Genomic DNA, 21,799 nt, shown 5'->3' on the forward strand with positions numbered 1-21,799 from the left:
TTCGCTCAAATTCTCTCTGTAGCAAACAGTAATAGAATACGAATCATGAGCCAGGAGCTATGCCAGATGCTGAAGACATAAAGTTGAACAAGGCACAATAACTTCCCTGGGGACGGTTATTGAGATTTTGGAAATACATAACTCGACTGCACACATCAATTTTGCCTTGGGAAGGTTTCACTCGGACCATCGCACCTACGCGATCTCCTTGGCCCCGCCCACAGAGTTGCATCATCCGTTTGGCTCCGCCCCCAACGAAGGGGCCCTGCCCCTGTCGCACGAAGGGGCGGGGCCAGCAGCGCTCACCCAGGCACCCAAGCGCGCAGTAGCGGCAGTGACGTGACGCAGGCGCGGACCTTCCTGGCGGCTGAGGCTCTGTGGACAGACACCTTCCCTTCTCCGCGGCTGGAGTTCCCGGCGTCACTGAGCATCTGCGCGCGGATTTCCACAGCCCCGGTTCCGGTCCGCGAGCGCCTGGTAGCCGCGCACCACCTTCGCCCAGCGCCATGGCCGCGGCCGGTGGGCCCGGAGCGGACAGACGCTGCCCTCTTCTCGGCCTCCTTTTGCTTCTGATCGCAGGCCCTGCCCTGGGCTGGAACGACCCTAGTGAGTACTGTCTTCATCGCCCCTTGCTGCCTGCCGCCTTGAGCCTGCTCTGGGAGGCCCCGCGGGCGACCATTTTCGTTCCCTTGAGCTTTTCTGCCCTAATTCCTCATTTTCATCCCCTTCACTATTCATCGGTGCCTTTTCTCTTCCCAGACCTCCGCCGGGAGAGCGGGGACCTTTGGGGAGTTGGTGGGACGGAACGACTCTGTATTCTTAACGTCCCCTTCTCTCCTTCCCTGGACTTCTAGAAATTGTCCAGCGTCACTTCTCGGCAACGGCCCACATCCGGGTGTCTGGCGGGGAAAGCTCGAGGCTCACCTGAGCTTCTGGCTTTGTTGTCATGACTACCTGATGTCGCTGGCTGTTGTCATGGCTGCCTGTTGCTAGGGCTGGCAGTTTCCTTGACACCGTCAGCGTCGGAGTCACACTTAAGGGACAGGGCAGCAAGCCTGTAGGTAGGTTAGCAGATCATGTATTTGAGCTTAACTCATGCTTCTTCTTGTGACCATTACGGTGAAGCACATTGCGTGACGCTAGCTCTTCTGTTTTTCACCATATTCTGGATTTGAAGAAGTATTTTCATCTTATAATTTGTGTGTGTGTGTGTGTGTGTGTGTGTGATGGAACATGATGTAATTTTTAGGGAAAGGTTCTTTTATATTACTATGTTATTAGACTTCTCTAACGAATTTTTGTGGGATCAGTAATATTACTTGTCATTAATATATGTACGTGTGTATATATATCACATACATACAGATTTCCACTTAATAAATGATGTGTGCTGCTGTTAAATTGGAATTAAAGAATGACGTTTAAACGTTTAAAATTCCATTTTTGCTCTACGGAGTAAAGATGTTAAGGCTTGGTGGGAAGTGTACCAATATTGCATTTGTGATTTGGTGATAGGAAATGCCTATGTTTTTTAACTTAAGCAGCAGATTTTCTGCGCCCCTCCTACTTTCAATCTTTTTGCTAGGAAATTTCTAGGAAATTTTCTTATCTTTAACTTGTAATAGTTCTATTGAGTTTTTCATCTCAGCTGCCCTGATTTGAATTTCCAAGAGCTCTTGTTTTGTTCTCTGAGTGTTCTTTTATAGTAACTTTGAGGATATCATAGCTTTAAAAAATTTTTAAAAAGTTTTCTTCTCTCAGTATAGTCTCCCTTTCCTCCAAAGTGTTTTTGTGGTGGTTGTATTCCACGTTAGGGGCTTTCCTCATAATTTTTAGTAATTCTTGGCTGTCTGCTCTAAATCAAGGGTGCGAACCAAAGAGCTGATTGGAAGCTATTAGTGTATGATTACTGCTTTTGAACTTTGAACTTTACTGTGGGGTGACCTGGTGACCATAGGGATGCTTGGGTAGTTCTTCGTTTGGGAACTCCTGATGTTAGTATATTTAAATATTTCTTTTTTGGTTAGGTTACAAAGGGAATAGACTTTCAGTCACTCACTCAGAGGGCCAGGGAATGGTTGCTAGTGTTTTGTGGACCAGGTGGGGAAAGAGGTTCATGCTTTCAGCTTTTAGAGTCATGCAGTTACTGGCATCCCTTTTATGTTTTTGTACCTATGCCCTCTATTGTGCCAGATATCCCCTAGTACAGAGCTCTAGGGTTTTACCCTCTCCAGACATTTTCCTGGGTGGAGAAGGGGCAGTGGCAGCAGCACAGAGTTGGGGAGAGGTTCTGGGATGTAGCTTCTTTTCAGGAAGCTTTGACCTGCCAATTCCTGTTTTATTATTATTTTTATTTTTATTTTTATTTTTAGGGCTTCTATTATTTATGTCAGATTGGTTCTCAGTTTTCTGCCTTCCTGGTCTGGCATTTGGTTTTTATGTCTGTCTACTCACCTACCATTATACCTCCTGTAGGCTTGCACCTTTCCAAATTCCTTTGCCATCTCCTTTTCTGTTTTACATGACTTCGTTCGTTCACATCAACAAAACAATCCATTTATTATAGTTTTAGTGGAATTTGGGTGGTAGAAAATTCTGATAATTTGACATGTTGAATGTAGGAAATTAGGTGCTAACAAAATGGTAGAGAGTGATGCCTGCCACATACAGCAATGAAAAGTGGGTTGCTCAGGAGAAACTAAGATGGCGGCATAGGGAAACACTGAAATTGCTGCCTCCTACAACAACTTCAAAACACAATAAAAGGATAGAACGGACATCATCCAGAACTTACAGGAGGGCTGGCGGAGTGGAAATTCTACAGCTAGAAGGAAAGAGAAAAGCACATTGAGGGTCAGGAGCTGCGGAAGTAAAGTGCAAAGGTACAGAGGCTCGAGAGTGCGTGGAAAGGGGCTGGTACCTGAGGACGCGGCTGTCTTTTTGAATCGGGAGGGAGTCACAAGCTCCCGACTGCTCTGAACTCCGGTTCCGGGAAGTCTCTGGGGACCCAGGACTCATACGGGGAGAAACTGGACTGTCTGGCAGTGGGCAGAACTTGGAACTGGAGGGCGGCTTTCCCTCAGAGGTGCTTGCAGCAAATTAAATTATCAGGACACTGAGACGCTCGCGGCCCCTTAGGGCAGGGCTGAGAATCCGCCATAGTTCCTTGCTCCGCCCTTTGATTCCCTGAGACCCCGCCCCACCCAGGCTGCGGCAGAGGCTTTTGCATATGAATGCCCTGGCCCTTTGCAACCTGAAAATTACCTAACAAACTGCAGCTGGGCCACAGACCCAGAACTTCCAAGAGAAGGCCCAAGGCCCCACAGCAGCTTGCATTGCTTCACAGCTGGGCCTCATCAGGGCACCTCCAAACTCCAAAAAAAGAAGGGGAATCTGCAGTTCTCTTCATAGCTCCTGTTGGGTAACCTCCAAGAGCCAGTGTACCCAGTGGTCAGAGGGGGACCATCTGGATTACAACTCCTCAGATCCATAAGGGACACACCCAGGGGGCAGACTCAGTGAGCACCAAAGCCCCACTGAAGCAAGTCTTGCCCCAGAAGGGTGTCTTCAGCACAGAAGTTCTCCCACCATAGACGCAGTCGATTCTCACTGCCAATTGGCCTGGAGGTCAATTCCTCCAGTGATCCTACAACAATCAAGGCATAACTACAACAAGACTGTGCACAAAGCCCACAAGGGGGTGCACCAAGAGTGTCCACCTCAGGTAACGGGGGAGGCTGAGCCACTGGGCCCTACAGGACACCTAGCACACAAAACCACTCTACCAACACAGGGAAGCATAAAAAATGCGGAGACAAAGAAACAGGTCACAAATGACAGAAATGGAGGAAAGCAAACGACTGGATATAGAGTTCAAGGCCACGTTTATAAGGTTTTTCAAGAATTTTATGGAAACCGCCGATAAATTTAGTGAGACCCTCAAGAAATCTAGTGAGACCCTCGAGGATATGAAAAAGGACCAACTAGAAATTAAGCATACACTGACTGAAATAAAGAATAATATACAGAGATCCAACAGCAGACAAGAGGATCCCCAGAATCAAGTCAAAGATTTGAAATACAAAGAAACAAAAAAGACCCAACCGAAAAAGAAAAAAGAAAAAAGATTCCAAAAATATGAAGATAGTGTAAGGAGCCTCTGGGACCACTTCAAGCGTACCAACATCAGAATTATAGGGGTACCAGAAGAAGAGAGAGGGCAAGATATTGAAAACCTATTTGAAGAAATAATGACAGAAAACTTCCCCCACCTGGTGAAAGAAATAGACTTACAAGTCCAGGAAGCGCAGAGAACCCCAAACAAAAGGAACCCAAAGAGGATCACACCGAGACACATCATAATTAAAATGCCAAGAGCAAAAGACAAAGAGAGAATCTTAAAAGCAGCAAGAGAAAGACAGTCAGTTACCTACAAGGGAGTACCCATACGACTGTCAGCTGATTTCTCAACAGAAACCATGCAGGCCAGAAGAGAGTGGCAAGAAATATTCAAAGTGATGAATAGCAAGAACCTACAACCAAGATTACTTTATCCAGCAAAGCTATCATTCAGAATAGAAGGTCAGATAAAGAGCTTCACAGATAAGGAAAAGCTAAAGGAGTTCATTACCACCAAACCAGCATTATATGAAATGCTGAAAGGTATTCTTTAAGAAGAGGAAGAAGAAAAAGGAACTCTTACCATTTGCCACAGCTTGGATGGAACTGGAGAGCGGATAAATACCACATGATCTCACTCATTTGTGGAATACAATGAACAACATAAACTGATGAACAAGGACTGATCCAGAGACGGAGAGGCATTGATTGGACTGTCGGGCCTTGGAGGGAAGGTAGGGGAGGGTGGGGGTAAGGGGGAAAGATCAACCAAAGGACTTGTATGCAAGCATATAGGCCTAACCAATGGACATGGACAACGGGGGGGTGGGGGGGTGAGGGCATGAGTGGGGTGGGGGGGTAGGGGGTAACGTGGGGATAAGGACACATATGTAATATCTTAATCAATAAAAAATATATTTAAAAAAAAAAAGAAAAGTGGGTTGCTCACATGAAGCCTCTTGACATCCACGGAGTTAATTATGGGGTACTGGAGCGCTGTCAGGAAACCCAGAGCCCCCACGACTGCTTGCTCGCTGAAGGACCCACACAGCACAGTCTGCTTGCCACACCTGCCTGGAGTTTCTGTTTTGGGAACTACAGCTGCAAGAGTGTTTGGAATCCTCTTAGCTTTGCAAGGAGGCTGTCAGTTTGAGGGTGAAATGGATTTTGAATGAACCAGTCCACAGTCATCTTCCATCATAATCCAAGGGTGATAAGTAGGAAGACTATTTTCCAATAACACTTTAAAATTCATTTATGTACATGAATGCCAGGCATAATTACCTCATCTTGATTTTTTATTCTTAACCCTTTGAGTGCCAACCAATATCCTAGGAAGTATGCTAAAATTGCCAAGGCATCTTTGCTGATTTTACAGCAGTTTAGGAAAAAAATTATGAATCGCAAGTAAATGAAGTCACATATTCAAAAACTTAAGGAAACCTTTACTACATTTGTTTTCATTTTTGACATATGTTGTTTGCTGATTGTATTATAAAATACTAGTAGAAAAAAAAATTGCGATACTGCTCCTGGCACTTTTGGTGAAAGACAGGAGGAGTGCGCGATCACGCTCCCTGGCACTCTAGGGGTTAAACTTCTTTGTCAATGTGATTTTTAATTTGTAAAACAGTTTAAATGTTTTGACTTTTAAAGTTGTGAAATATTTTAAATATTTAAACATGTACACAATAAACACCCATATATACCCACCACCCATTTTTATTGAATCTTCACATTTTATCATTTTGGCAGCAAATCTCCCACCCCGAAAGTAATAAAACATTAGGGATAGAGAGCTAGTTAAAGCCTCTTCTCTCCGTCTCTCCTCAGAGATACTCATCTGAATTTGGAGTTTAATTATTCTTTTTTTTAAAATTAAATATTTATTGTTCAGATTATTACATTTGTTCCTCTTTTTTCCCCCATAACTCCCCTCCTCCCAGTTCCCACCCCACCCTCCGCCCTCACTCCCCACCCACTGTCCTCATCCATAGGTGCACGATTTTTGTCCAGTCTCTTCCCACATCCCCCACACCCCTTTCCCCCCCAAGAATAGTCAGTCCATTCCCTTTCTATGTCCCTGATTCTATTATAATCACCAGTTCATTCTGTACATCAGATTATTTACTCACTTGATTCTTAGATTCACTTGTTGATAGATGCATGTTTGTTGTTCATAATTTGTATCTTTACCTTTTTCTTCTTCTTCCTCTTCTTAAAGGATACCTTTCAGCATTTCATATAATACTGGTTTGGTGGTGATGAACTCCTTTAGCTTTTCCTTATCTGTGAAGCTCTTTATCTGACCTTCAGTTCTGAATGATAGCTTTGCTGGATAAAGTAATCTTGGTTGTAGGTTCTTGGTATTCATCACTTTGAATATTTCTTGCCATTCCCTTCTGGCCTGCAAAGTTTCTGTTGAGAAATCAGCTGCCGGTCGTATGGGTATTCCCTTGTAGGTAACTGAGTTTCTTTCTCTTGCTGCTTTTAAGATTCTCTCTTTGTCTTTTGCTCTTGGCATTTTAATTATGATGTGTCTTGGTGTGGTCCTCTTTGGATTCCTTTTGTTTGGGGTTCTCTGTGCTTCCTGGACTTGTAAGTCTATTTCTTTCACCAGGTAGGGGAAGTTTTCTGTCATTATTTCTTCAAAGAGGTTTTCAATATCTTGCTCTCTCTCATCTTCTGGCACCCCTATAATTCTGATGTTGGTACGCTTGAAGCTGTGCCAGAGGCTCCTTACACTATCTTCTTATTTTCGGATTCTTTTTTCATTTTGCTTTCCTGGTTGGGTGTTTTTTGCTTCTTCACATTTCAAATCTTTGACTTGATTCTTGGGATCCTCTGGTCTGCTGTTGGGTGTCTGTATAATATTCTTTATTTCAGTCAGTGTATGCTTAATTTTTAGTTGGTTCTATATCACAACATCAAGGGTCTCATTAGATTTCTTGTAGATCTCATTAAGTTTATCGGCAGTTTCTAGAGAATTATTGAAAGACCTTAAAAGTGTGGTTTTGAGCTCTCTATCCTCCAATTCTGTCATTTCTGTCCTGTTTCTTTGTCTCCGCATTGTTTATGCTTTCTTGGTGCACCCCCTAGTGGTCTTTGTGTGCAGTCTTGTTGTAGTTAAGCCTTGATTGTTGTAGGTAATACTGGGGGGTATTTGACCTCCAGGCCAACTGGCTGTGAGAATCAGCTGTGTCTGCAGTGGGAGAACTTCTGTCCTCTAGGGAGGTGCTAATGTAGCCTTTACCTGACACTATCTGGCAAATGCCTCTGTGCAGGGCTTGGGCGGGGCAGGTCGCAGGGGATCAAACAGGGCGGGCAGAGGGAGCAGTTATGGCTGCTCTCAGTCCCGTCCCCAGGGGCTCTGCCCCTCAGAGTCCCAGCAACCGCTGCAAACCTTGGAGAGAAAGCTGCCTTCGAGTTCCGACCGATGCCAGACAGTCCCGCTTCTCCCGTTTGAGTCTGGGTCCCTAGAGACTCACCCGGATCTGGAGCTCAGAGTCTGAGACTCCCTCCCGATTGAAACAGACAACCGTGCCCTCAGCCGCCAGCCCGCTCCGCATGCACTCTGCACCTTAGTATTTTACTTCAGCGCTGCGCCTCCTCTGAGTCTCGGTATGCTTTTCTCTTTCCTCCTAGTTGTAGAACTGCCACTCAGCCAGCCTTCCTGTGGTTCTGGATGATGTCCGTTCCGTCTTTTAGTTGTATTTTTGAAGTGGTTGTTCAAGGCAGCAAACTCCGGCGTTAACCTATGCCGCCTTCTTGGTTTCTCCTCTGGAGTTTAATTATTCTTGTTTGTGTTCCCATACTGTCATAATATATACATTATATACATTATTATGTAAACATTAATAGTATGTAGTACTGTTTTGCTTGTTTTCAAGGTTTATGTAATTCTGTCATACTAAACATTCTGCAAATTGCATTTTGCACAAATGTTGTTACTATTTCCAGTCTGATTCATGAGTTCCAGTTCACTCATTTTAACTTCTGTAGAATATTTCCATGGTATGAATAAGGCAAAATTTTATTAAGTCATTCACCTGTTAGCATTTAAGTCTTTAATTGTGCTTCAGGAACATTGATATATATTTTTTGCTATTTTAATTATTTGTTGACGTTGTTGTACCATAGTATGTTTCAGCATATAAGCAGTTTAGGGGTTATCCACCCTGAATTGATGAAGGGGAGCCTTAAAGGTGTGACCACCTGAATGCTGTTGGTATGGCTTTGGGAGAGTGTTTCCTCTTCTCTTTCTTAGTCATCCTCAAACGGCAAGAAAGACCCTTACTTTTCAGAGTATTTAATGTGACAAGAGTTTTATTTGATTAACTGTCTAAGTTTGGCAAGGCATTTACTATATGGTTATCTGTGTTCTTACGATTTCAGATAGAATATTGTTGCGGGATATACAAGCTCTTACCCTCCACTATGATCGCTATACCACCTCCCGTAGGCTGAATCCAATTCCACAGCTGAGATGTGTTGGAGGCACAGCTGGATGTGATACTTATACTCCAAAAGTTATACAGTGCCAGAACAAAGGCTGGGATGGTTACGATGTACAGGTAATATTTATTACATTGATGTCCGACTAAATGGGATTTTTATTTAATAAAGTGTTTATCTGGACATTATTCAGTATTTTGGAGAAGCATATATAGAAAATCTCAGTTTAACCTAAAATATATAGACATAAATCAGTCATTTAGTCTCTGGAAGAAACATGCTCCAAAAGAAATGAACTGATTTTAAAGCTGGAAATATTCAAGACGTTAGTAAATTTTCAAAGCTTTTCACATACTTGGGGGGAGTAGAGGTTTTCTCCTGGGTGTCATTTTTATGTCCTTTCCTCAGGAATACCAATCTGCCCTTAAGAAGTAAAGTTAAGATGATAAGGAATTGTAGGTTGTAAATGGGGTATATGTGTCCCTTTTGTGCTTCATACACTTGATTCTAAAGTTGTTTTAGAACTGAGGGTGGGTGCTCCTGCACAAAAGCATTTCCATGGGCTTCATTTGTTGTCTTTGGGACTGGCATTTTGTACTTAGGTTGGACCATCTTTTTGAAGTTCCAAAATTTATTTTTTAGAAATTTATTGAATGAATTCAGTTTAAATCAATACTAATATATTTCTACTTTGTATTCTGCCTGCTTTCAAAAGAATTTAAGATAGTTGGTTATTTGCAAGAAACTTGTGTTGGCAATTGCCACTTCCATCAGCATGATAATTATGCATGGTCTGTGAACCAGAGGGTCGCAGTTCAATTCCCAGTCAGGGCATGTTGCCTTGGTTGCAGGCTTAATCCCCAATGTGGGGCATGAGGGAGGTGGCTGATCAGTGATTCTCTCATCATTGATGTTTCTGTCTCATTCTCCCTCTCCCTTCCTTTCTGAAATCAATGAAAATATATTGGGGGGGGAAAAAAACCCACAAGAACAAAAACCCCAAAAAAACCCAGTGGTCTGTGCAGTTCAGAGGAAGTTCATATTTACTAGGTAATACTTATTTCACAACATTTTTTCCTATTATTGCTAACTTAATCACAGAATTGTCAGGTTAAAGCAGAGTCCCATTTTCATTTTGCATTTACAGTCTATTGGAAAAAAAGATACTAATGGAGAAGTCATTCATTAAACATATATGAAATTGATTAGAAAAAATTATGTTTAATGAATGACTTCTCCATCTTATAAATAAGATGATGTCATAAGCCTCAGGAGACTCTCTTCCTAGTAGAAGAGATAAGACAAGCACTCAAATTACATGTAGACACCAACCAAGTGTTATAAAGTCATGTCATTTATAACATTGAAGGGATTGGGGAAGACTTAAAGAAGGTATGTGCTGCATTAGGAAGGAAGGGTAAGATTTTTTAGAGCTAAAGAGATAGAGAAGGGAATAGCATGAGCAAAGAAGTGCAGTGTAGGGGATATCTTACATTAACATAAGTATAGCAGCAGGAGAGAGCCTTTTTCAGTTCCAAAAAAGTAAATATAATTAGAGCTATTTTTAATATACACTATTAAGAAAGTGACAATTAACATGAAATACCAATAGAGATTTTGCTTGCTTTATTTGCCTAAATTAGCAAGCTTATAAATCTTCCTTCAAATAAAATTATTTAAAAAATAATGAAGCAACAATAAAGACAACAAAATAGAAAAATTGTATTATTCAAACTAAAAACTTTTGGTCTTCAAAGGAGACCATTAAGAAAGTGAAAAGACAACCTACACAATGGGAGAAAGCTTTTGCAAATATATCTCATAGGGGACTTACATCTAGAATATAGGAAGAATTATTACAACTCAATAAGAAGACAACCAAATTTAAAAGTGGGCAAAACATCTGACTAGACCAGGGGAGGGCAAACTTTTTGACTCGAGGGCCACAATGGGTTCTTAAACTGGACCGGAGGGCCGGAACAAAAGCATGGATGGAGTGTTCGTGTGAACTAATATATATTCAAAGTAAACATCATTACATAAAAGGGTACGGTCTTTTTTTTTTTTTTTTTTTTTTTTTTAGTTCTATTCATTTCAAACGGGCCGGATCCAGCCCGCGGGCCATAGTTTGCCCACGGCTGGACTAGACATTAAAAAAAAATTTTATCTTTATTCTTGAAAGTCCCCTTTTCCCCCCCATTGACCCTTTCTAGCCCACCCTCTGCCCCAGGCCTTCACCACGATACTGTCTTTGTCCATGGATTATGTCCTATATAATAATCCTATATAATAAAAGGTAATATGCAAATTGATCCAGTATCTCTGGTCACTATGATGCGCACTGACCACCAGGGGGCAGATGCTCAATGCAGGAGCTGCCACTCAGCCAGAAGCCGGCTCATGGCAGGCCAGTGCAGCAGCGGTGGCGAGAGCCTCTCCCACCTCCGTGGTGCTAAGGATGTCCAGTTAATGGCTTAGGTGCGCAGGGAGCGGTTCTGAGCTGTTAGTTGGACATCCCCCGAGGACTCTTGGGCTGCCAGAGGGAAGTCTGACTGTCAGCTTAGGCTTGATTTCCTGGGGAGCGGGCCTAAGCCAGCAGGTGGACTTCCCCCAAGGGGTCCCAGACTGCGAGAGGGCACAGGCCCGGCTGAGGGACCCCTGGCCTCCCAAGTGCACAAATTTTTGTGCACCGGGCCTCTAGTATGCATGTAAGTTCTTTACTTAATCTCTTCCCACCCACCTACCAATCCACCCCTGCCTTCCTTCTGTGATTCCACAGTCTGTTCCATGCTTCTATGACTCTGAATCTATTTTGTTCATCAGTTTATTTTGTTTAGACTCCACATATGAGTGAGACGATGTGATACTAGTCTTTCTCTGACTGACTTATTTCGCTTAGCATAATACTCTCCAGGTCCTCCCGTGATATCGCAAAGAGTAAGAGATCCTTCTTTTTTACAGCTGCATAGTATTCCATGGTATGAATGTACCACATCTTTTTTATCTACTCATCTACTGAAGGGCACTTGGGCTGTTTTCAGATCTTAGCTACTGTAAATAGGGCTGCTATGAACATAGGCGTGTCTATATTCTTTCTGATTGGTATTTTGGGTTTTTTAGCATATATTCCTAGCAATGGGATCACTGGAAAAAAGATATTTCTTCAAAGAAGATATGCAAATGAGCAACAAGCTCATGAAAAAATGTTCAGCAGCATTAGCTATCAGGGAAAAACAAGTCAAAACCACAATAAGCCCTGATTGGTTTGGCTCAGTGGATAGAGCGTCAGCCTGTGGACTGAAGGGTCCCAGGTTTGATTCCAGTCAAGGGCATGTACCTTGGTTGCGGGTACATCCCTGGTGGGAGGTGTGCAGGAGGCAACTGATCAGTATTTCTCTCTCATCGATGTTTCTAACTCCCTATCTCCCTTTCTCTCTGTAAAAAATCAATAAAATATATTTTTAAAAAACACACAATAGGATGCCACTTAATACCCAATAGATAGGCTATCATATAAAAAATAGATAATAATAAATGTCGGTGAAGATGTGGAGAAACTCTCATACATTTCTGTTAGGAATGTAAAATCGTGCAGCCTATTTGGAGAATTGTGTGGCAGTTTCTCAAAAGGCTAAACGTGTAGTTACCATATGCCCCAATCATTCCATTCTTAAGAATATACCCAAGAGAACTGAAAACATGTCCACACAAAAGCTTGTATATAAATATTTTTAGCAGCATCATTCATAATAGCCAAAAGATAGAAACAACTCAAATGTCTATTATTGATGAATGAATAAACATAATAGGGTATATCCATACAATGGAATATGATTTAGCCATAGAAAGGAATGAAATACTGATACTTGCTGCAACACGAACCTTGAAAAGCATTATGCTAAGTGAAAGAAGTCAGTCACTGAAGACCACCTGTTGTATGGTTCCATTTACAAGAAATGGCCAGAATAGGGAAATCCACAGAGACAGATTGGTGATTGCCTAGGTCTGGGAGATTAGCGGGGGAAGTAGGGAGTGACTGCTAATAGATATGAGATTTCTTTTTGTGGTAATGAAAACATTCTAAAATTGATTGTGGTGATGGCTTTAGTATATTCAACTCTGTGAATACACTAAAAAACCATTGGAATGGATGATATATGGTATATGAGTTCTCTATATATGTAAAAGGCTGAGCGACCATCCTACCATCCTACTGGCTGGTAGGTAAGACACGCACTGACCACCAGGGGGCAGACACTCAATGCAGGAGCTGCAGAGCTGCGGTGACTTGGCAGCAGTGGTTCTTGGGTGATGCACCCTGGAACCGGAGAGGAGGGAGCCCGATCCCCGCAGGCCAGGCTGAGGGACCACACCTGCCGGAGGGACCCAGCTCACTCTGCAGATGCCCTTTGAGCCCTGGCGCCGCCCCAGGTGCAGCTGGCTGGGGAGGAGGGACCCAGGGAGGTTGGCTCCAGGGAGTTTCCGGACCATCTCTCACCCAGTCCTGCTGGCCACCTTCTAATTAATTTCCTTTCAATGTGCATGAATCCATTCACTGGGCCTCTAGTATCTCAATAAAGCTATTATAAAAAAATTAAAGAGTGTACCTGAAGTTTGAGAGATCATTTGTCTTTCTCTTACAGAAAAACTTACAGATAGGCAATAGAACCAATCAGATCTATTTTAGCTTGTGTCTCTTTAAATGTTGTTAAAAAGAGGCATGTTACTTATTTAGCTCAAAATAAAGTTATAGAATTTAAATTAAACTTGGGCTATTTTTTAAGGTGGAAAATTTTGAGACTAATGTGGATTCTTTTTGCGTTTTTTGAGATTTTTTTTTAAAAACGTAAGAGAATTACTTTCAGGATGGGACCCTGGAACATTAGTGAATGGTTTTTAAAAAAACTTGTGTCAAAAGTTTTCTCAGAAGGTTATATACTATCTCTAATACTGTATGTAACTACCATAGCTTCATATATGATGCGGTTTTTTGAGCCTCATCATTTAAAACCTATTTTAAAAGCATCTTGAACAATAGTGGTAAAAAGTTCAAATTTAGAAAATTTGCTTAAAATTTGTAAATTAGGGAATACTTAATATGTACAAAATAAGTCCTTACATCTATATGTAAAGATGAAGGAATAATAATAAAATGAACACTTAGGTACCCATCACCAAACTTAAGAGATAGAATATTAACATCACCAGTATCTTCAAGGCCTCTAGCTTGCCCTCCTCCCATCGCAGAAATATTTATTGTCCTGAACTTTATCATTTTTGCTTCATTTTGCAGTTTTATGGCAGTTAGATAACCCAAATGATAATATATTAAGTGAAAAAAAACCTTTTGGTTCTAATAACTTATTTCTGCTTTTCTTCACAGTGGGAATGTAAGACTGATTTAGATGTTGCATACAAATTTGGAAAAACTGTGGTGAGCTGTGAAGGCTATGAATCCTCTGAAGACCAGTATGTACTAAGAGGCTCCTGTGGCTTGGAGTATGACTTAGATTACACGGAACTTGGCCTGAAGAAATTGAGAGAGTCTGGCAAAAACAATGGCTTTAACCCGTTCTCTGATTATTATAAAAGTAATTCCAGTGGCATCAGTGGACTGATTACCATCGTGGTGCTACTTGCTATTGCCTTTGGAGTTTATAAGTTGTTCCTTGGTGGTGGTCAAGATTCTCCTCCACCGTATTCTGAGTCTCCTCCGTATTCTTCCGGTTTTCAGGGATTCACCAACTCAGCAGGACCCCCTCCCCCGGGCTTTAAGCCAGGGTTCACAGGTATGTTTGCTGAGGCAATGGCACTAAGTAGGGTTCGTGTGCAGTTTCTGAAATAGAAAATGGTTGCCACAGGGAAACCAAGCAGATTTGTCTTTTCATTTTATTTTTTACTTTCAACTTCTTTTATCTTTTTTGTTCTGTTTCTCTATAAGGATATTTGTGATTATTATTTTAAGGATGCATGATTAAATTATAAATCATCTTAATCAGAAAAACTTGATCAGATTTGGTAATAAGCATTTACCTTTTTTTTTTTAATCCTCACCCGAGGGTGTTTTTCCATTGATTTTTAGAGAGAGTGGAAGAGAGGTGGAAAGACAGAAATATCAATGTGAGAGAAACACATTGATTGGTTGCCTCCTGCACGTGCCCTAACCAGGACCTGGGCTAGAGAGGAGCCTGCTAGAGACGCACCCTTGACGGCAATAGAACCTGGGACCCTTTGGTCCGCAGGCTGATGCTCTATCCACTGAGCCAAACCGGCTAGGGCTTTAAACATTTATCTTGAACTTTTGTCCCACACCATACATAAAAATTTATTCAGGTGTTATAGATCTCAATATAAAAGGTAAAACAATTAAGTTTCTAGATAAAAATGTAGGAAAAAAATATATACATATATATATTATTTTTTTGTAGGAAAATATTTGTCATGATCTTGGGATAGGCAAAAATATCTTAGAACACAAAAAATACCATCCATGAAAGAAAAGATGGATAAATTAGACTATTTAAAATAAGAGTGCAAGCTACATACTTGGAGAAAATATTTATAAGACACATATCCAACAAAAGGTGCATATCTAGAATATATAAAGAACTTCTACAAATCTAAGAAAAGATAGACAATTCACTTTTAACAATGGACAGAATTTGAACAGATATTTTATAATAAAGGGGATATCCGGATATCCAGATAGCCAATAAAAGTATGAAAAGGTGTTTAGCATTATTAATCTGGAGAATGCAGATTAAAAGCATAGTGAATTCATTATTAACCACTATAATGGCTAACATTATATGCTAAGTAGTCAGCTGAGGGTAGTTAGCTAGAACTTGTTGGTAGGAGTTAGAATGGTAAAACACATTGGAAAACTCAATATCTCCTAAATTTACACCTAGTCTATGACCCAGTAGTTCCATTCCTTGATACATACTAAGAGAAATGCATGTATACATACACAAAATATCATGCACAAGAATGTTCATAGCAGTTTTATGCATAGTAGCCGAACACTGGAAATGAGATGTCCATAAACATTAGAATGAGACAAATTGTGCTTTCTTTCAGTGGAATACCACACATTAATTTTTAAAAGCCCAAAACCTGATATATACAGTAATAGGTTTGACTCTCATAGATGTGATTTACCAGACCAAAAGAGTACCTACCATATGATTCCATTTATAAAGAGTGCAAGTATGGCTAAAACTAAAGTTTGGTGAAAGAAGTCAGAGAAAGGCTTATCTCTGATGTGGGTGGGTGTCTATTGGGAATGGTCATGAGGAGGAAGCTTTCTGCATGGTAAAAATGTTTTATTGATGTGAGTAGTGGTTACACGCACAGGTACATATGTATAAATTTATTAAGTTTCACACACTTGATTTGCATACTTTATGTATATTACACATTAGTTTAAAAAAAGTTTCTCTGAGCAGAAGATACCTTTTGGTTCCTTTAAGACCTGACTTCCCAACTGATACAAATATCTGGCTGTCTCCACTTGGGTTCCTCCATTAGACACTCAAGCATAGCTGTCTCCTGGAGCTTTTAGAAATGTTCATGATGCAGAAGAGAAGTAACTCTGATAAGTGGGAATCATTTTCTAATAGGTCATCTTAAGCAGGGCAAATGTGACCTTATAGGAAGACCCCTCATCCTAAAAGAAATCATTAGTTATAAACCCACATTTTACTAAAACACTTTTTGAATTTAACTTGTTTATAAGTTGAGGCCTGAGTACTAGTGAAAAATAGTACTACAGACGATGTGGCGAAGGCCTGGGGGGAGAGGGCGGAGGCTGAGTGGAGTGGGGCATGGGGACATCTGTAACAGTATCAACAATAAAAAATAGTACAGATGAAATAATTGAAATATCCCATTATCTTTGGTTCTATAGGCTATGTTTTGTTTAAATGAGGATACTTAATAAATAATTTTTATTTCTAGGAACGCCTGGTGCAACTTACGGTTTTGGCAGTGCTTTCACAGGACAACAAGGAAATGCAAATTCGGGACCAGGTTTCTGGACTGGCTTGGGAACTGGAGGAATATTAGGATATTTGTTTGGCAACAATAGGTAGGCTTTGCATTTATCTCACTTGGTCTTTAATTCAAAATTTCTTTAGAGAGTTCTTTGTTTTACTTATAGTTTGACTGGATTTGATAGGGAAAATAAATTATGATGAATTACCCTTATTAAATCAGGTTCTTTGGCGATGGGGAAAGGTATACTATATGTGCCGTGATCAATATTGTGTGTGTTATTTTCTTTCATTGTATTTCTTCTTCCTATGTCATTCTTATTAGATAACATGAGATAGGAAAAAGACTTTACTTGACATCTGAGAAAATAGGCAGGAAAGAACAATATTTGGGGAACAGAATTCTGGTTTGGTAGGAGAATGATAGAAGTAAGGCTGGAAGAAACTTAGGGTCAGATTTTGGAATGTCTTCAATATTATTGGTAGTTTAAGTTTAGATTTTATTCAAGTTTGAATTCAGAAAGAAAGCTGTTTCTCCCTTGCATTTTCTTCCCCCATGGCAATGACCATAACAATATCAGAAATATGAAACAGTATTTAATTCATGTTAATCCTAATATACCAGAATATTGAAGAAAAAACACAATAAAGATTTTTATCTGATAGTGTAGGGATAGGAAGGTATTTAAAAATTAAAGGCACAAGAAAAATACTTGATACACTTTTATGTCTTTATAGGGCAACAACACCCTTTTCAGACTCATGGTACCGCCCATCTTATCCTTCATATTTCGGCACAGGAAATAGCCGTGCTTACTCCCCGCATTGTGGAGACTCCGGTAACTATTCAGCATGTTCAAGTTCACAGACAAAAACCAGAACAGCATCAGGTAAGAGCAAAAATATGGAAGTTCAGAAGATGATTAACTATATATTTAGCAATCATGGTTTTATTTGGTATGCACACCAGAAATATTAATAGCACAATTAACTGAGATTAAAATATAATTCAAATTCATCCTTTTCTTGCACTTCTAAACATTCTTTAAAAATCAAACAAGGATTTGATTTAAATTGCTGCCACTAACCAAGGATTTAACTGAAACCTTCCTGGACATTGGTGTCCATATTTGCTTAATTCTGTGATATCTAGGGATCCTTTAAGTCAGTGGTTCTCAACCTTCTGGGCCTTTAAATACAGTTTCTTATGTTGTGACCCAACCATAAAATTATTTTTCTTGCGACTTCATAACTGTAATGTTGCTACTGTTAATGAATCGTAATGTAAATATCTGATATACAGGATGGCCTTAGGCGACCTCTGTGAAAGGGTCGTTCGACCGCCAAAGGGGTCACGACCCACAGGTTGAGAACCGCTGGTTTAAGTTCTAAAAGGGAATTTTCTAGGTAGAAATTTGAACTTTTAAAGTTCAGTAAAACTCAATAAAAATTGAACTGTAGTTTAAGTAATTGTCAAGATTTTGATTATAATATTACAGTTACTAAGAGGACATTTTGCAAAATGCAAAGATTCTTAAAAACAACTATTTGGAGTTAAACATCTGGCTAATTAGCAGAGAATGGGAGGTGGTAAGTAATGAGGCAATAATGGGATGCTGTGTATTGAGTGTCTTCTTCAGCAGGGGGAAGTTATAGAACAATGATTAATTCTTGAAATTGGTAGAATATATTTAAATAGGTTTTGAAATGTAACAGTGGAATTCTCCTAATGCTGCTGTGAATATAAATTAATACAATCACTTTGAAAAACTGTTTGGCATTACCTAATTGAACCAAAGACTGAGCAGTTTCATTCTCAGATATATAGAAACAGAAATGCATATGCTTGTATACCAAAAGATAAGTACAGGAATGTTCATAGCATCCCTATTCATAATAACCTCTTACTGGATTACCCATCAGCAATAAAATGGGCGAATAAATTGAGTTATTGATACTATGGACTACTGTGCAACAGTGAGAATGACTACATAGTTGTATCCAATAATGTGGATAGGTTTGCCAAATAGAAAGAAACTAGGCACAAAAGAATATATACGATAGGATTACAACATTCATATTTATAAATATACATGTTTAAAAACAAGCAAAACTAACCTATGGCGTTGGATGCTAACCTTAGCTAATAAAAGAGAAACATGCAAATTGACTGTACCTCTGCTACACTCACAAGCCATGCCCACCAGCCAATCAGGAACGAGTATGCAAATAAACCCAATCAAGATGGCGGCGGCCACAGAGCTGGAGCGAACAGGAGGCTTGGGTTGCTCCTGGTGATGGAGGAAGCCAAGCTTCCCGCCTGCCCTGGCTGGCTGCATGCTCCGCTCAAGGCTACAAAGTTTCAATTATAGAAGATAAATAAATACCAGATACCTGCTTCTAGCTGCTGGGGCCTCCGCTCAAGGAGGGTCTGGGAGCCTGGGTTGCCTGGGGCCATGGCCAGCCTGCAAACAGTTATCAGCCCCTCACCCAGGTAGGCCAGTCACCCCATTGGGGACCCCCACCCTGAAGGGGGTGTGGTCTGTCGGCAAACAGCCATCAGCCCCTCACCCAGGCTGGCCAGGCACCCTAGTGGAGACCCCTACTCTGAAGGGAGTGTGGCCAGTTTGAAAACAGCCCTCAGCCCCTTGCCCAGGCTGCCCCACACCCCAAGGGAACCCCCACCCTGATCCGGGACACCCTTCAGCGCAAACCAGCCGGCCTCCACCCGTGCCCCAGGCCTCTATCTATACTAATAAAAGGATAATATGATAATTAGACTGGGAGACCTTCCAGGAGGCCTTCTGGACGTTCTTCTGGACAAAGCCATGGTGGCGGGGCCGAGGTAGAGGTGGTTAGAGGCCAAGAGGGGAAGGCAGTAGTGGGTGATCAGGCTGGTGGGGGGCGAAGCCATTGGGGGTAAGCAGACCAGCAGGGGGGCCAGTTAGGGGCAAGCAGGCCATCAGTGGGGATCAGTTGGAGGTGATCAGGATAGTGGGGTGGGGGACAGTTGGGGGTGAGCAGGCCGGCAGGCAGAGTGATTGGGGCAATCAGACCGGCAGGCAGGCAGGTGAGCGGTTAGGAGCCAGCAGTCCCGGATTGCAAGAGGGATGTCCAATTGCCGGTTTAGGCCTGATCCCTGTAAACTGGCAGTAGGACATCCTTCGAGGGGATCCCAGTTTGGAGAGGGTGCAGGCCGGGCTGAGGAACACCCCCCTCCCCCATGCACGAATTTCGTGCACCGGGCCACTAGTACCTTATAATTGGGAGGATATATAAAAATGTAACTACATAGGACATGACAAAAGAAAACTCATTCTCAGTGGAAACAAAAATTATAAAAACCATAAATATCAACTAAAATGTATGGGATTTATATGAAGAAAATCGTAAAACATTACCAAATAACTTAAAGGAAACCTGAAAAAAATCAAGAGACTTTTCAGGTGGGAACACTGTCATTTTGTAACCCTTTAGCATGTGTGCATGTGTGGCCATTGGAAAGTCTGAAACTCTCCCCACATTATTTCTATTTACCCCTGGAGTTGTGAGAGGTGGTAGGACATAGCTTGGGCTCTATTGGCTTTCCTGCTTTTCGGCTTAGACTTTGAGTATTGCCTGAACCACATTGGCCCCAAGGTAGACTACATCTTTGGTTTACTGGACTAAAAGTTATTTGCTGCAAGCAACTTGAGTAGACATGATGATGAATGGATGATGGAGAGGGCTGTTTTGGGGAGGAGCTGCACTTTGTCGTGCATAGCCCTATTCCATCAGGGCTCACATTCTCTCCTTCTCGCATGTCTCTTTTATTCACTTGCTAACAATAAAATGTATTATGTTGTAAGTTTATAAGCAATTCTAGTGCTTTAAAAAAATAATATAAATTTTACTCTTTTTATTTAGGATACGGCGGTACCAAAAGACGATAAGAAAGTAAAAAGTTGGAGTCAAACACTGGACGCAAAATTTCTGATTTTTCATCACTTTCTCTTAAAAAGTGCTACCAGCCAATAACTGGGAAAGGGAATATTAAAACATTCTGTGGTGTTTTGTCTTGTGTAGCTTTTTGTATTTTATCATTTAGTGAAACTAAAGTTGATAATGTGACAAAATACTTATGTAGAAAATTGTGTTAGTGTAACATGCAGATGTTTATTATAATTTTTGAAAGTGATGATTACTGTAGAATGCTAAAAATGTATTGTTTAATTTCTAAAGACTGTGATGCCATGAGAAGCATTAAGAATGAAGGCTTTATACCCGTGGTTGGCAAACTGCGGCTCGCGAGCCACATGCGGCTCTTTGGCCCCTTGAGTGTGGCTCTTCCACAAAATACCATGTGTGGGCGCATGTACAGTGCGATTGAAACTTCGTGGCCCATGCGCAGAAGTTGGTTTTCGGCCTGGGCGAGTCTGTTTTGAAGAAGTACTGTTGATATTTGGCTCTGTTGACTAATAAGAGTTTGCCGACCACTGCTTTATACTAATAGACACTGAGTAATTAAAATTTCAATCTGTTTTTTGTTCATGGTTCATAACCTCATAGAAACAATAATATATTTTGTATTCAGTATTTGGTGTTTGCTCTTCTTCAAACATTTAAACCAAGCTTTGAACTACTATCCTAACTTGTGGGATTTGAACTATTGTAGTTACTTGTGGGAGTTGATCACTGTGAGCTCAGGAGCTTTGAATCCTTCCATGGTGGTGGGCTTCTATTGAGAATTACCTTTGTTAGGAAAAGGTAGGAAACAAATAAGTATCTAGAAGTTTGTTGTGAATGATTGTGTGCTGATAAAGATTCTTGAAATCTCCTTATTCATTTCTCAAGAAGTAAAGTTCAAATGCTTTAACCAAGGTCTTTAATAGCCAGAGCATGCAATTCTGTGTGGAACCTCAAATATTACTGTAGCAGTTTCAGTCTTTCATTAAAGTGACAAAAATAAAAACAAGGGGTTTTATTCTTACTCTTTTTACCTGCTTTGGACACAAACTGATGTTACCTTTTTACCTTTTCCCCCAAAAATGGTTCATGCAGAAGTTCTAGCCCCCTAAACAGTAATTTCCCAGGGAAATCTAGCCTTAGTTACCAGTCATTTGATGAATGTTCTCAGACAAATAATTTGGAAATTGTGTGGAAGGAAGCCTGTGCTAAAAATTGCTTAAAAAAAAAATTATATCTCCTAGCTTCCAAAGGTTGCACAGTCTGTCTTAGTTAAGCTGTAACCT

General features: G+C 40.9%; 1 protein-coding gene across 1 annotated transcript; it reads left to right on the forward strand.

The window, feature by feature from the left end:
* The first annotated feature begins 351 nt into the window (after positions 1-351).
* Positions 352-21,522, forward strand: SARAF (store-operated calcium entry associated regulatory factor). Its single transcript, XM_059685503.1, has 6 exons — positions 352-606; positions 8,515-8,693; positions 13,958-14,363; positions 16,534-16,663; positions 17,307-17,458; positions 20,475-21,522. Exons 1-6 carry the CDS (start codon positions 507-509, stop codon positions 20,498-20,500), a joined length of 993 nt encoding a protein of 330 aa, XP_059541486.1. The 5' UTR covers positions 352-506; the 3' UTR covers positions 20,501-21,522.
* Positions 21,523-21,799: the final 277 nt, after the last annotated feature.

This window comes from Myotis daubentonii, chromosome 2 (genome assembly GCF_963259705.1).
Source record: "Myotis daubentonii chromosome 2, mMyoDau2.1, whole genome shotgun sequence".
NCBI classification, from domain to species: Eukaryota; Metazoa; Chordata; class Mammalia; order Chiroptera; family Vespertilionidae; genus Myotis; species Myotis daubentonii.

What these genes read in the sequence shown, in the direction of transcription:
- SARAF (XM_059685503.1), top strand. Translation starts at nt 507, where the DNA reads ATGGCCGCGGCCGGTGGGCCCGGAGCGGACAGACGCTGCCCTCTTCTC. An exon ending in CCTGGGCTGGAACGACCCTA is followed by an intron (nt 607 to 8,514) that starts GTGAGTACTGTC and finishes TTACGATTTCAG; the next exon opens with ATAGAATATTGTTGCGGGAT. An exon ending in AAAAACCAGAACAGCATCAG is followed by an intron (nt 17,459 to 20,474) that starts GTAAGAGCAAAA and finishes CTTTTTATTTAG; the next exon opens with GATACGGCGGTACCAAAAGA.